Genomic DNA, 15881 nt, shown 5'->3' on the forward strand with positions numbered 1-15881 from the left:
CCTGCTACTCAGGCCCAAAAGCTATAAGTTTCTTAAACTGTTTGAATGATGTCTGTAAGTATAACAGAACTCATATGGCAGGCAAAAAAAACAGAGAAAAAATCCAACCAGGAAGTGGGAAATCTGAGGTTTGTAGTTTTTCAACTGATTGCCTATCAAATATACAGTGTCTATGGGGTAAAATTGCACTTCCTAAGGCTTCCACTAGATGTCAACAGTTTTTAGAACCTTGTTTCAGGCTTCTACTATGAAGGGGGAGCGAATAAGAGCTGTTTGAATCAGGGGTCTGGCAGAAAGCCATTAGTTAAATCAAATCAAATCAAATTGTATTTGTCACATACACATGGTTAGCAGATGTTAATGCGAGTGTAGCGAAATGCTTATGCTTCTAGTTCCGCTCGCAGTTCCGCGCGCAGCCGTGAGAGCGAGCTCCGTTCCTTTTAATTTCTAAAGACAAAGGAATTGTCCAGTTGGAATATTATTGAAGATTTATGATAAAAACATCCTAAAGATTGATTATATACATCGTTTGACATGTTTCTACGAACTGTAATGGAAATGTTTTGACTTTTCGTCTGAACTAAGTGCCTGCGCCTTGTGAATTTGGATTTGTGAACTAAACTCGCGAACAAAAAGGAGGTATTTGGACATAAATTATGGACTTTATCGAACAAAACAAACATTTATTGTGGAACTGGGATTCCTGGGAGTGCATTCCGATGAAGATCATCAAAGGTAAGTGAATATTTATAACGCTATTTCTGAGTTTTGTGACACCTCTCCTTGGTTGGAAAATGGCTGCATATTTTTCTGTGGCTAGGCGCTGACCTAACATAATTGCATGGTGTGCTTTTACCGTAAAACTTTTTTAAAATCTGACACAGCGGTTGCATTAAGGATAAGTTTATCGTTAATTGTGTGTTTAACACTTGTATCTTTCATAAATGTTTATGATGACTATTTCTGTAATTTAATATGGCTCTCTGCACTTTCACCTGATGTTTGTTTGAGACAATGCATTTCTGAACATAACGCACCAATTTTAAATTAGGTTTTTGGACATAAAGATGAACTTTATCGAACAAAACACACATCTATTGTCTAACATGGAGTCCTGGGAGTGCCATCCGGTGAAGATCATCAAAGGTTAGTGATTCATTTTAATGCTATTTCTGTCCTTTGTAACACCTCTCCTACTTTGGAAAATGTCTCTATGGTTTTCTGTGGCTAGGAGCTGACCTAACATAATCAAAGGTGTGCTTTCGCCGTAAAGCCTTTTTGAAATCAGACACTGTGGCTGGATTAACAAGAAGTTTATCTTTAAAATGGTGTCTAATACTTGTATGTTTGAGGAATTTTAATTATGAGATTTGTGTTGGCGCCCTGCAAGATTTGGCGCCCTGCAATTTCACTGGCTGTTGGCGAGGTGGGACGCTAGCGTCCCACATATCCCAGAGAAGTTAATTGCTATATTGTAATTAATTTGCCACCCTAGCCTATTTATTGCCTTACCTCTCTTATCCTACCTCATTTACACATGCAGTATATAGATTTTTCTACTGTATTATTGATTGTATGTTTTTTTATTCCATGTGTAACTCTGTGTTGTTGTATGTGTCGAACTGATTTGCTTTATCTTGGCCAGGTTGCAGTTGCAAATGAGAACTTGTTCTCAACTAGCCTACCTGGTTAAATCAAGGTGAAATAAATAAATATAAAATGAAAGACAGTTAAAACAATGCAGAGCTGAACACCGCAGCTCAATCAGGTGTAAGAATACTGACTATCCAGTAGCAGCTCACTTTGTTGAAGCTAACCATCCCATCTCCTCCCTCAAAAATACACGCATATACACACGCATTGAGCATGTTGGTCTACCAAGGAGAGGAGGTATTTAAAAACATTGACCCCTAGTGTCTTAAAATTGAATTTGGCCTCAGGCCCGTTTTATGAACAATTATTCTTTATAAAGAAGTCCTATAAATGAATATATTCTATCTACAGCTTATCAGCGTACAACCAATATGTTCCCCCTGTTGATGATGCTTATATTGCATTATGGATGAACCAAAATATTACATTTTAACATCATTTTATGAAATTGGAAACAATTAAATACAAGTGAAATTAAATTAAACAATAATGTATGTTGATGCTAATCTTATGCTAATTTCAATGATAACAATAGGCTAATATATTCAATATGCTATAAACTATTGTCTTTTAACAGTTTCACTCATTTCATTCCAATTAACCTCATAACTATGACACACCCCTCACTATTGTCATTGGATGCACTATTTGCACTGTTTATCTACATAACCTGGTTCAATCATTAATGACTTTACCCTGAAGAAGGCACAGTGATGCCGAAACGTTGGTGTTTTACCCAATCAATTACTGGGAGTTTATATACAATATAGAGTGTGCAACTCTCTTTGTTTTTATATAAATAGAGTGTGCATGTACATTCTACCTCAATCAGCCTGACTAACCGGTGTCTTTATGTAGCCTCGCTACTTTTATAGCCTCGCTACTGTATATAGCCTCGCTACTGTTATTTTTCACTGTCTTTTTACTGTTGTTTTTATTTCTTGATGTCACGCCCTAACCATAGAGAGCTGTGTATTCTCTATGTTGGTTGGGACGTGATAGTGACTAGGTCATCTAGGTGATTATTGGTTTATGTTGGCCTGGTGTGCTTCCCAATCAGAGACAGCTGTTTATCGTTGTCTCTGATTGGGGATCATATTTAGGTAGCCATTTTTCCCATTTGTGTTTGTGGGATCTTGTCTACAGATAGTTGCCTGTGTGCACACCAGTAGCTTCACGTTTCGTTCGTAGATTTTTTTGTTCGGTGTTCATTTATTAAAAGGAATATGTACGCCTACCACGCTGCACCTTGGTCCATTCCTTGCGACGATCGTGACAGAAGATCCCACCAACAAAGGACCAAGCAGCGTGCGCAGGGGAGTCGCCTAGGAGCATGAGAGGACAGCAACGACGTCGGGGAGGAAGGCCACAGAAACCCAATTTTTTTTGGGGGGGGGGGGGGCACATGGAGTAGTCGGCGGAGCCGAGGAGTGAACCAGAGCCAGTTAGGGAGTCGAGTGAGGAGCTCGACGCAAGATTCCGGAGAGGGGTGCTGGCATTGAGAGCGCTGCAGAGCGGGCGTGGTGCGTGTCATCAGCTCGGTGCCACCTGTACCGGTCCCACGCATCAGGTCTCCAGTGCGCCTTCACAGCCCAGTGCGTCCTGTGCTAGCTTCCCGCACTTGCAGGGCTGGAGTGAGCATCCAGTCAGGAAGGGTTGTGCTAGCTCTGCGCTCTAGACCTCCAGTGCGCCTCCACAGTCCAGTACGTCCTGTGCCTCCTCTCCGCACTCGCCCTGAGGTGCCTGTCATCAGCCCGGTACCACCTGTACCGGTCCCAAGCATCAGGTCTCCAGTGCGCCTCCACAATCCAGAGCTTCCGGTGACAGTTACCAGTCCAGAGCTTCCGGCAACGTTTCACAGTCCAGAACCTCCAACGACGGGCCACAGTCCGGAACCTCCAACGACGGTCCGCGGTCCAGAACCTCCAGCGACTGTCGGCTGTCCGGAGCCTCCAGCGACGGTCGGCGGTCCGGAGCCTCCAGCGACAGTCAGCAGTTCGGAGCCTCCGACGACGATCCACGCACCAGAGCCGCCATGGAGGATGAAGTATCTGCGAGCGGAGTGGGTACTTCGCCCCGCACCAGGGCCGCCCGCGACGTCCTGTGTCATTCATCGTAGATGCCCACCCGGACCCTCCCCTATTGAGTCAGGTTTTGCGGTCGGAGTCCGCACCTTTGGGGGGAGGGTACTGTCACGCCCTGACCATAGAGAGCTGTTTATTCTCTATGTTGGTTGGGGCGTGATAGTGACTAGGGTGGGTCATTTAGGTGATTCACGCTGCAGCTTGGTCCATTCCTTGCGACGATCGTGACACTTGACTTACCTATTGTTCACCTAATACCTTTTTTGCACAATTGGTTAGAGCCTGTAAGTAAACATTTCACTGTAAGGTCTACTACACCTGTTGTATTCGGAGTACGTGACAAATAAACTTTTATTTTATTTTATTTTGTTTGCAACTCTCTTTGTTTTTATAGCTTACAGTGTATTCACCATTAGTCAGCACCTCTACAATAAGTAATTTTCTCTGGGTGTGCTCCATCTCATGCCTTTTATGTGACCTGAACATAACAAATAAAAAATAAACATGTAAAGATAAAGTATTTTCTTTATAGAGTAATAACTTTACTGTCCCCCTCTACAACAAAATACTTAAATACATTACATTTTGTCCTTGAAACATTTTATTGAAATACTGTAGAATTCCATTAATTCTTATGGAGGACTGCTTCTTCTGGGGAGTACCATATATAGAGACCGGTGATTTCAAATTCTCTCATTGGCCATTACATAGCATCAGCGATCCAGGGTTTATACACATCATTGGTACAGTCTCTCTCAATAATAACAAGATTAACTTATTTCAATGAACAAGTGATTTTTTTCAATTGGTTGTTATGTCATCAAGGAATGAGGTGACATGTGTTTGTGAGCAGAGGACCACTAGTTTGAGCCCGGTATGGTGACAGGGACAGTGGTGGAAGCTATACTGTTAACCGCACACTGACGTCGGTTTCACATGCACATACAGTGACATGAAACAGTATTTCCCCCTTTCTGATTTTCTGTATTTTAGATTTTTTTTTATACTGAATGTTATCAGATGTTCAACCAAAACCTAATATTAGATCAAGAGAACCTGAGTTAAAAAATAACCTCAAAGTATTGTTATTTTATTTATTGAATTAACAAAGTTATGCAACACCCAATTCCCCTGTGTGAAAAAGTAATTGCCCCCTTACACTCAATAACTGGTTGTGCCACCATTTCAAAACACACAATCTACATGAAAATGTAATAAAAGCAACATATTGAAAGTTTTGGAATGGCCTGTCAAAGTCCAAACCTAATCCCAAATGAGACATTGTTACAGTTCATGCTTGAAAACCCACAAATGTCGCTGAGTTAAAGCAGTTCTGCATGGGAGAGTGGGACACAATTCCTCCACAGCGATGTGAGAGGCTGATCAACAACTACATGAATTGTATAGTTGGAGTCATTGAGAGTAAGGGGGCAATTACTTATTCACACAGAGGCATTGGGTGTTGCATAACTTTGTTAATGAAATAAATGAAATAAGTATGTAATTGCTGTATTATTAATTTATTCAGGTTGCATTTATCTAATATTAGCCTTCCTTTGACACCATGTGGTATAGAGGTCCTTGATGGCTGGAAGCTTGGTCCCAGTGATGTACAGTGCAGTACGCACTACCTCCTGTAGCGCCTTGCGTTCGGAGGCCGAGCAGTTGCCATACCAGGCGGTGATGCAACCAGTCAGGATTCTCTCGATTGTGCAGCTGTAGAACTTTTTGAGGATCTGAGGACCCATGTCAAATCTTTTCAGTCTCCTGAGGGGGAAAAGGTGTTGTTGTGCCCTCTTCATGACTGTCTTGGTGTGTTTGGACAATGATAGTTTCTTGGTGATGTGGACACCAAGGAACTTGAAGCTCTCAACCTGCTCCACTACAGCCCCGCTCGGCCCTTCTTTTCCTGTAGTCCACGATCATCTCCTTTGTCTTTATCACGTTGAGGGAGAGGATGTTGTCCTGGCACCACACTGACAGATTTCTGACTTCCTCCCTATAGGCTGTCTCATTTTTGTCGGTGATCAGGCCTACCATTGTTGTGTCATCGGCAAACCTAATGATGGTGTTGGAGTCGTGCAGTCATGGGTGAACAGGGAGTACAGGAGGGAACTAAGCACGGACACCTGAGGGACCCTCATGTTGAGAATCAGAGAGGCAGATGTGCTTTTGCCTACCCTTACCACCTGGGGTGCGGCTCATCAGGAAGTCCAGGATCCAGTTGCAGAGGGAGGTGTTAAGTCCCAGGGTCCTTAGCTTAGTGATGAGCTTTGAGGGCACTACGATGTTGAACGCTGAGCTGTAGTCAATGAACAGCATTCTCACGTAGGTGTTCCTGTTGTCCAAGTAGGAAAGGGCATTTTTGAGTGCAATAGAGATTGCATCATCTGTGGATCTGTTGGTGCGGTATGCAAATTGGAGTGGATCTAGTGTTTCTGGGATGATGGTGTTGATGTGAGCCATGACCAGCCTGGCTACAGACATGAGTACTATGGGTCGGTAGTCATTTTGGCAGATTACCTTGGTGTTCTTGGGCACAGGGACTATGGTGGTCTGCTTGAAACATGTAGGTAATACAGACTCGGCCAGGGACAGGTTGACAATGTCAGTGAAGACACTTGCCAGTTGGTCAGTGTATGCTCGGAGTACGCATCCTGGTAATTCGTCTGGCCATGCGGCTTTGTAAATGTTGACCTGTTTAAAGATCTTACTCACATCGGCTATGGGCGAGCTTGATCACACAATCGTCCAGAACAGCTGGTGCTCTCATGCATGCTTCAGTGGTTCTTGCCTCGAAGCGTGCATAGTAATTTAGCTCATCCGGTAGGCTTGTGTGAGCTCGCCACTGGGATTCCCTTTGTAGTCCGTAATGGTTTGCAAGCCCTGCCACATCCGACGAGCATCGGAGCTAGTGTAGTAGGATTCAATATTAGTAGGATTCAATCTTGCAAGGGCTGTGACTTTGTGGTGCGATGGGTAACGATGCTTCGTGGGAGGCAGTTGTTGATGTGTGCAGAGGGTCCTTGGTTCAAGCCCAGGTAGGGGCGAGGAGAGGGACGGAAGTGAAATTGTTACATTAGAATCAGTCTTTCTGGGTAAGTCTAGAAGAGCTTTGCACACCTGGAATGTACAATATTTGCACATTATTCTTTAAAAAATTCTTCAAGCTCTATCAAATTGGTTGTTGATCATTGCTAGACAGCCATTTTCAAGTCTTGCCATAGATTTTCAAGCCGATCAAAACTGTTACTTGGACAATTAGGAACATTAAATATTGTCATAGTAAGCAACTCTGGTGTATATTTGGCTTTTTGTTTTAGGTTACTGTCCTTCTATAAGGTGAATTTGTGTCCCAGTGTCTTTTGAAAATCAGACTGAACCAGGTTTTTCTCTAGAGTTTGCCTGTGCTTAGCTCTATTCCATTTATTTTCATCCTAAAACACTTGATGACAAGCATACCCATAGCATATTGCAGCCTTCACCATGCTTGAAAATATGAAGAGTGTACTCAGTGATATGTTGTGTTGGACAAAGAGTGCATTTCTTTGCCAAATGTTTTGCAGTTTTACTTTAGTGCCTTATTGCAAACAGAATGCATGTTTTGTAATATTTTTATTCTGACATGTTTCCTTCTTTGCACTCTGTCATTTAGGTTAGTATGGTGGGGTAAGTAAAATGTTGTTGATCTATCCTCAGTTTCTCCTATCACAGCCATTAAACTATGTAACTGTTTTAAAGTCGCCATTGGCCTTATGGTGAAATCAGTGGAGGCTGCTGAGGGGAAGACAACTCATAATAATGTCTGGAATGGAGCAAATGGAATGGAATAAAACACATGGAAACCGGGTGTTTAATTACCACGAGTGTCACGAACTTTGTAATCCTCCTCGTCTGTGGAGTAAGGATCGGACCAAAGCGCAGCGTGGTTTGATGAATACATACTTGATTTATTAAACGAAGACAAAACACTAAACAAACTTACAAAACAACAAAACGAACGTGACGCTATATAACGAAAGTGCAGACACAGGCAACCAACGTATAGACATAGACAATAACCCACAACCCACAATACAAAACAGGCTACCTAAATATGGTTCCCAATCAGAGACAATGACCAACACCTGCCTCTGATTGAGAACCACATCAGGCCAAACAAGAAACCCCACATAGTAACAGACAACATAGATAATACCCACCCAGCTCACGTCCTGACCAACTAAAACAAAGACTAAACAAAGGAAATAAGGTCAGAAACGTGACAACGAGCCCGTTCTCCTCAATTAAGGTGCCAACAACCTCCTGTGGGTGAAATCCCTGAGCGTTTGCTTTCCTCTCCGGCGACTGAGTTAGGAAGGACGCCTGTATCTTTGTAGTGATTGGGTGTATTGATAAACCATCCAAAGTGTAATTAATAACTTCACCATGCTCAAAGGGATATTCAATGTCAAATGTATGTTATTTTTACCCATCTACCAACAGGTTCCTTTCTTTGTGAGGCATTGGAAAAGATCCCTGTCTTTGTGGTTGTATCTGTTTGAAATTCGCTGCTTGACTGAGGGACCTAACAGATAATTGTATGTGTGGGGAACAGAGATGAGGTAGTCATTCAAAAATCATGTTAAACACTAGTATTGCACACAGAGTGATTCCATGCAACTCATGTGACTAGTTAAGCAAATCTTTCCTCCTGAACATATTTAGGCTTACCATAGAAAAGGTGTTGAATACATATTGACTTGAGACAATTCATCTTTTCAATTTTATGTCTAAAAACATAATTCCACATTGTGTGTAGACCAGTGACACAAAATCTAAATGTAATCCATTTTAATGAGATACGGAAAATGTTGGACCAAATAGTCCAAAAGATGTAATGGAAATTGAATGTAAAGGTTTTTATTACAGTGCAATATATAAACAACCATAAATTCAGCCTCAATTGTTTTGTTCATTTAACACTCAATATAAAAACTGACAAGATAAATTCTAAATAGATACAGTTGAAGTCGGAAGTTTATATACACCTTATTCAAATACATTTAAACTCAGTTGTTCACAATTCCTGACATTTAATCCAAGTAAAAAATCCCTGTCTTGGGTTAGTTAAATGTCAGAATAATAGTAGAGAGAATGACTTATTTCAGCTTTTATTTCTTTCATCACATTCCCAGTGGGTCTGAAGTTTACATACACTCAATTAGTATTTGTTAGCATTGCCTTTAAATTGTTTAACTTGGGTCAAACGTTTCGGGTAGCCTTCCACAAGCTTCCCACAATAAGTTGGGTGAATTTTGGGCCATTCCTCCTGACAGAGCTGGTGTAACTGAGTCAGGTTTGAAGGCCTCCTTGCTCGCACACACTTTTTCAGTTCTGCCCACAAATGTTCTATAGGATTGAGGTCAGGGCTTTGTGATGGCCACTCCAATACCTTGACTTTGTTGTCCTTAAGCCATTTTGCCACAACTTTGGAAGTATGCTTGGGGTCATTGTCCATTTGGAAGACCCATTTGCGACCAAGCTTTAACTTCCTGACTGATGTCTTGAGATGTTGCTTCAATATATCCACATAATTTTCCTACCTCATGATGCCATCTATTTTGTGAGGTGCACCAGTCCCTCCTGCAGCAAAGCACCCCTACAACATGATGCTGCCACCCCCGTGCTTCACGGTTGGGATGGTGTTCTCCGGCTTGCACGCCTCCCCCCATTTTCTCCAAACATAACGATGGTCATTATGGCCAAACAGTTCTATTTTTGTTTCATCAGACCAGGGGACATTTCTCAAAAAATAACGACATTTGTCCCCCTGTGCAGTTGCAAACCGTAGTCTGGATTTTTTATGGCAATTTTGGAGCAGTAGCTTCTTCCTTGCTGTCGATATAGGACTCGTTTTACTGTGGATATAGATACTTTTGTACCTGTTTCCTCCATCATATTCACACGGTCCTTTGCTGTTGTTCTGGGATTGATTTGCACTTTTCTCACCAAAGTACGTTCATCTCTAGGAGACAGAATGCATCTCCTTCCTGAGCGGTATGAGGGCTGCGTGGTCCCATGGTGTTTATACTTGCGTACTATTATTTGTACAGATGAACGTGGTACCTTCAGACGTTTGGAAATTGCTCCAAAGATGAACCAGGCTTGTGGATGTCTACAATGTTTTTTCTGAGGTCTTGGCTGATTTATTTTGATTTTCCCGTGATGTCAAGCAAAGTGGCACTGAGTTTGAAGGTAGGCCTTGAAATACATCCACAGGTACACCTCCAACTGACTCAAATGATGTCAATTAGCCTATCAGAAGCATCTAAAACATGACAATTTTCTGGAATTTTCCAAGCTGTTTAAAGGCACAGTCAACTTAGGGTATGTAAACTTCTGACCCACAGGAATTGTGATACAGTGAATTATAAGTAAAATAATCTGTCTGTAAACAATTGTTAGAAAAATTACTTGTGTCATGCACAAAGTAGATGTCCTAACCGACTTGCCAAAACTATAGTTTGTTAACAAGAAATTTGTGGAGTGGTTGAAAAACGAGTTTTAATGACTCCAACCTAAGTGTATGTAAACTTCCGACTTCGACTGTATGTGCAGATAAGGATGTGCAAGTAGAAATACTGGTGTGCAAAAGAGCAGAAAAACAAAAACAAATATGGGGATGAGGTAGGTAGTTGGTTGGATGGGATATTTACAGATGGACTGTGTACAGCTGCAGCTATCGGTAAGCTGCTCTGATAGCTGACGCTTAAAGTTAGTGAGGGAGATATAAGTCTACAACCTCAGGGACTTTTGCAATTCGTTCCAGTCATTGGCAGCAGAGAACTGGAAGGAAAGGCGGCCGAAGAAGGTGTTGGCTTTGGGGATGACAAGTGAAATATACCTGCTGGAGCACGTGCTGCGGGTGGGTGTTGCTATGGTGACTAGTGAGCTGAGATAAGGTGGAGCTTTACCTAGCAAAGACTTATAGATGACCTGGGGCCAGTGGGTTTGGCGATGGATGTATAGCGAGGACCAGCCAACGAGAGCATACAGGTTTTAGTGGTGGGTAGTATATGGGGCTTTGGTGACAAAACAGATGGCACTGTGATAGACTGCATTCAATTTGCTGAGTAGAGTGTTGGAGGCTATTTTGTAAATGACATCGCCGAAGTCAAGGATCGGTAGGATAGTCAGTTTTACGAGGGTATGTTTGGCAGCATGAGTGAAGGAGGCTTTCTTGCGAAATAGGAAGCCGATTCTAGATTTAACTTTTGATTGGAGATGCTTAAGGTGAGTCTGGAAGTAGAGTTTACAGTCTAGCCAGACACCTAGGTGTCAGAACCGTCCAGAGTAGTGATGCTCGTCGGGCAGGCGGGTGCAGGCAGCGATCGGTTGAAGAGCATGCATTTCATTTTACTAGCATTTAAGAGCAGTTTGAGGCCAGGGAAGGAGTTTTGTATGGCATTGAAGCTCATTTGGAGGTTTGTTAACACATTGTCCAAAGAAGGGCCAGATGTATACAGAATGGTGTCGTCTGCATAGAGGTGGATCAGAGAATCACCAGCAGCAAGAGCGACATCATTGATATATACAGAGAAAAGAGTTGGCCCACGATTTGAACCCTGTGGCACCCCCATAGAGACTGCCAGAGGTCCGGACAACAGGCCCTCCAATTTGACACACTGAACTCTTCAGAGAAGTAGTTAGTGAACCAGGCGAGGCAGTCATTATAGAAACCAAGGCTGTTAAGTCTGCCGATAAGAATACGGTAATTGACAGTGTCGAAAGACTTGGCCAGGTCGATGAAGACGGCGCACAGTACTGTCTTTTATCGATGGTGGTTATGATATTGTTTAGGACCTTGAGAGTGGCTGAGGTCCACCCGTGAACCAGCTCGGAAACCAGATTGCATAGCGGAGAAGGTATGGTGGGATTCGAAATGTTCGGTGATCTGTTTGTTCACTTGGCTTTCGAAGATTTTAGAAAGGCAGGGCAGGATGGATATAGGTCTGTAACAGTTTGGGTCTAGAGTGTCTCCCCCTTTGAAGAGGGGGATGACTGCGGCCGCTTTCCAAATCTTTAGGAATTTCAGACACCACTATAGTGGTGATAAGATGATGTAGGCTACTGTTTATTTTAAACAGTTTATTTTGAGTGTTGAGTTCACAGAGCATCCGTTTAATGTGTTCCAGTATAGAGGACCTGCTGAGTTCAACTAGCCAACTGAAGGCAGTTTAAGTCCATATAAAGTCAATGATGACTGAGGAGAGAAGACACAGTTAGTTGGAGAGACAGTGGTCTGATACAAGACAGGAAGTTGGTGAAGTAAGTCTGCATGACGGCAGAATGGTCTTAACTCTATCTACTAGTCACTGTTTATCTTAATATTTTGTGCAGTTCCCAGAATAACAATATTATATATTTTCAGTTTATATTTATTTAGAAGATGTTGTGTCAGTTTTATGTTGGATGTTAAATCAAAGAAACAATTGAAACCTATTTGAAAAAATAAATAATTAAAAATATTAAAAGCTGAACTGTCTGGAGTCAATAAGTATTCAACACCTTTTCTATGGCAAGCCTAAATAATTTCAGGAGTAAAGATTTGCTTAACAAGTCACAAGTTGCATGGACTCACTCTGTGTGCAATACTAGTGTTTAACATGATTTTTGAATGACTACCTCATCTCTGTACCCCACACATACAATTTTCTGTGAGGTCCCTCAGTCAAGCAGCGCATTTCTAACAGATTCAACCACAAAGACCAGTGATCTTTTCAAATGCCTCACAAAAAAGGCACCATTTGTAAATGGGTAAAAAGAAAACAAATCTGACATTGAATATCCCTTTGAGCATGGTGAAGTTATAAATTACACTTATGATGCTCTATCACCCATTCACTACAAAGATGCAGGTGTCCTTCCTAACTCAGTTGCCGGAGAGGAAAAAAACAATTAAGGATTTCACCAAACTGCCAAACATTGGGTAAAGAAATTAAGTCTGTGGCCTAAATACAAAGTGTTATGTTTGGGGAAAGTCCAACACAACACATTACTGATTACCAGTCTTCGTATTTTCAAGCATGGTGATAGCTGCACCAGGTTATGGGTATGCTTGTCATCGGCAAGGGAGTTTTTTAGGATAAAATTTAATGGAATAGAGCTAAGCATTAAAAGAACTCTAGAGGAAAACCTGGTTCAGTCTGTTTTCCAAAAGATACTGGGAGAGAATCACCTTTCAGCAGTACAATGACCTAAAACACAAGGCCAAATATACAGCAACGTTGTTATCCAAGATGACATTGAATGTTCCTAAGTGGCCTAGTTACAGTTTTGACTTACATCGGTGTAGAAATCTATGTCAAGACTTGAAAATGGCTAGCAATGATGAAACAATCAACTTGACAGAGCTTGAAGAATTTTGAAAATAATGTCCAACTATTGTACAATCCACATGTGAAAAGCTCTGAGAGGCTTTCCCAAAAAGATTCAAAGCTATAATCGCTGCCAAAGGTGATTCTAACATGTATTGATTCAGGGGTGTGAATACTTACATGAATCAGATATTTTTGTATTTCATTTTCCATAAATCTGCAAAAATGTCTAAAAACATATTTTCACTTTGTTATTATTTAGTTTATTATTGGCTCATTCATCCCCCTCCTCTCCCCTGTAACTATTCCCCAGGTCGTTGCTGCAAATGAGAACGTGTTCTCAGTCAACTTACCTGGTAAAATAACGGTAAAATAAAAAATAAAAATAAAATTATGGGGTATGAATACCTTCTGATGTCAATGTATACTTGTATGCAAGATGACGGTAAGATACTGCTAGACATTGGTTCTGATCTATTGGGGCGGCAGGTAGCCTAGTGGTTTGAGCGTTGGGCCTGTAACCGAAAGGTTGCTAGATCAAATCTCCCAAGTTGACAAGGTAAAAATGTATTGTTCTTCCCCTGAACAAAGCAGTTAAGTCACTGTTCCTAGGCTGTCATTATAAATTAGAATTTGTTCATAACTGACTTGCCTAGTTAAATTAAATAAAAATATTACCTAATAACAACTCACATATCCATTGATAGTGAGTGGTAGCCTAAAATGCATGCAGACATGTAATTTTAATACATTTTACCCACATATAAGCAAAGCATTTGCCACAAAACTGAAATGAGAATGTTGGTCCCTTTTTTGTCAGTCCCACCATATCCCCATCCCCACCATATTGCAGCATCAGTGTAGTGTAGTGTCCAATAGTCAACACTTTCTCTCTTCTCTCTCTGAATCATCTGGTTCCTCCGCCTCTCAATCCCTGATCCTGTCCTCCAGGCCTTCAGCTCTCCCTCCACCTGTTGGGTAAAGTACACCCTCAGCTCCTGGGTCTCCTTCTCCCAGAAGGCCTTGGGCAGGTCGAAGATGGTTTTGTCTAGAAGGGATACAGCTTTTGTCAAAATTTTGTTTTCTAGCAAGTTTAGCAGAATTTATGCAGCAGGTTAGGATAATTAACATATCAGGTTATGATGATTAGATGAAAGTACGGAAAAGGGTTAGGATTAGCTAAAATGCAAAAAGAATACAACTTCAACTTGACTAAAGCTTTATCCCATCTAGACTTGACCGTCAAAGAGAGGGCCCATGTCTACCCTGCCACCCATTGCCCTGCAGGTCGCTGGCTCTCTCCTGTTGCACACGGGACACACTATTTTCACGCCAAATCATTTTGGTTGCAGGTTAGGAGCAGGGACAGATTACCAAACAGCCCCAGATAGCATATGATAGCAAAATGAGTAGAATTACAGGAAATAAGCTTTAAAACTGAAACCTTTTCCATCGACTTCATGGAAAAATGTGTTGAATAGCAGGGAATTTAGCTTTATAACTGCCTCATTGCAAAATGTGTAGAATAGCATAATCAAATTGCAAATTTTCCTCTGCACAATGGCAAAATGTGTTGAAATGCAGGAAAGTAAGCGCAGGGTCCAAAATGTGGTTGTGCAACCTTGGTTAGGAGAGCATTTTCCCTAACCCTAACCCTTTTACCTAACCTTAACCTCAGTCTCCTAACATGCTGCGTTAATTCTCCTAACCTGCTATATAAATTCTCATATACTGCTACAAAAAAGTCAATTCCGTATCCAAGTGGAGTGAAAAGAGTGTCTCTGTGGCTTCCAGCCCACCAGGCTCTTCTTTGCAAATAGACTTCAAAGAGGAAGTTGGTGTAGGAGAAGTTGAGTGGTGTGTGAGAATCACACACCACTTACAGTTACAGTTACCAATTACAGTTACTCTGTTTCATACCAAGTCTGTTTTTCATGTTGAAACATAATGTGACAACCATATGTTTTGTATCGAACTCAAAATAAACTTTTCCTTTTTTAATTTGAATGAATTATTAGTGGATTTTGGTTCATAATGTAACAATTTTTTAAAAATCCCACAGATATTCCCATTCAAGCCTGGGAGATACGGGAGAGGGAGATGGTTATGCTGCCAAAAGTTTATTTTAACAATTTATTGGGAGCAGACTGGGGGCCCGTATCAAAATGTGGTGACCTGTCCTACCCCGAAAGAGGAACATTAAATACCGTAGTATTCTTTTAAAATAAAATCTCATACAATTATTAGGAAGTACGTCAGTGATGAGATGTGAGATATGCCACATGAATTTCACTACATTAGTTTGTCAGACCACACTACGGGTGTGACAGTCTCTACTGTAGACAGTTTACGTTATCTAAGGCAAGTATCGACTTCTTCAATATATTTTCTGTAAATTTGAATGTTCAAAATAAATTAAAGGAAATGGATTATGAGTAATGAGATTCAATATGTTCTAAAGTACTGCTGTTTGTTCATGTATTATCTTCACAACTGAAGGACATAGTGTATTTGATATGGAGATGGTTCAATGCAATGTGTTGTGTGAGTTAAGCTACTCTACCAGTAAGTGTATGTTTGTACTGTTTCAGGTGATCAGTAGTGTGTGAGTTCTCACATGGCTTGTCCTGAGAACATGTTTTTTCTCATTGTCCTCTTTATGTCAGGTGAGTCTTCCACACAACAACAACTAGTTATGAATCAGACATAAAGGAATAACCACAAGTCATTATATTTCATGGGATGTGCTATATTCCAGCTTTTTAGTTGTGTAGAAAAGTTTACA

General features: G+C 41.3%; 2 protein-coding genes across 4 annotated transcripts in view; one reads left to right on the forward strand and one right to left on the reverse strand.

The window, feature by feature from the left end:
* LOC139583332 (myelin-associated glycoprotein-like) overlaps positions 1–15881 on the reverse strand; it is a 99220-nt gene that overhangs the window by 19969 nt on the left and 63370 nt on the right. The window lies entirely within an intron of this gene.
* LOC139583317 (myelin-associated glycoprotein-like) overlaps positions 15542–15881 on the forward strand; it is a 29190-nt gene continuing 28850 nt past the window's right edge. For all 3 annotated transcript variants that reach the window (XM_071414262.1, XM_071414261.1, XM_071414263.1), the window contains exon 1: positions 15542–15762. In XM_071414262.1, the coding sequence (XP_071270363.1) occupies positions 15714–15762 (49 nt within the window). In that variant the 5' untranslated portion in view covers positions 15542–15713. The remainder of the gene's footprint in view (positions 15763–15881) is intronic.

The sequence above is a fragment of the Salvelinus alpinus genome, chromosome 8, assembly GCF_045679555.1.
Source record: "Salvelinus alpinus chromosome 8, SLU_Salpinus.1, whole genome shotgun sequence".
Classification (NCBI taxonomy): Eukaryota; Metazoa; Chordata; class Actinopteri; order Salmoniformes; family Salmonidae; genus Salvelinus; species Salvelinus alpinus.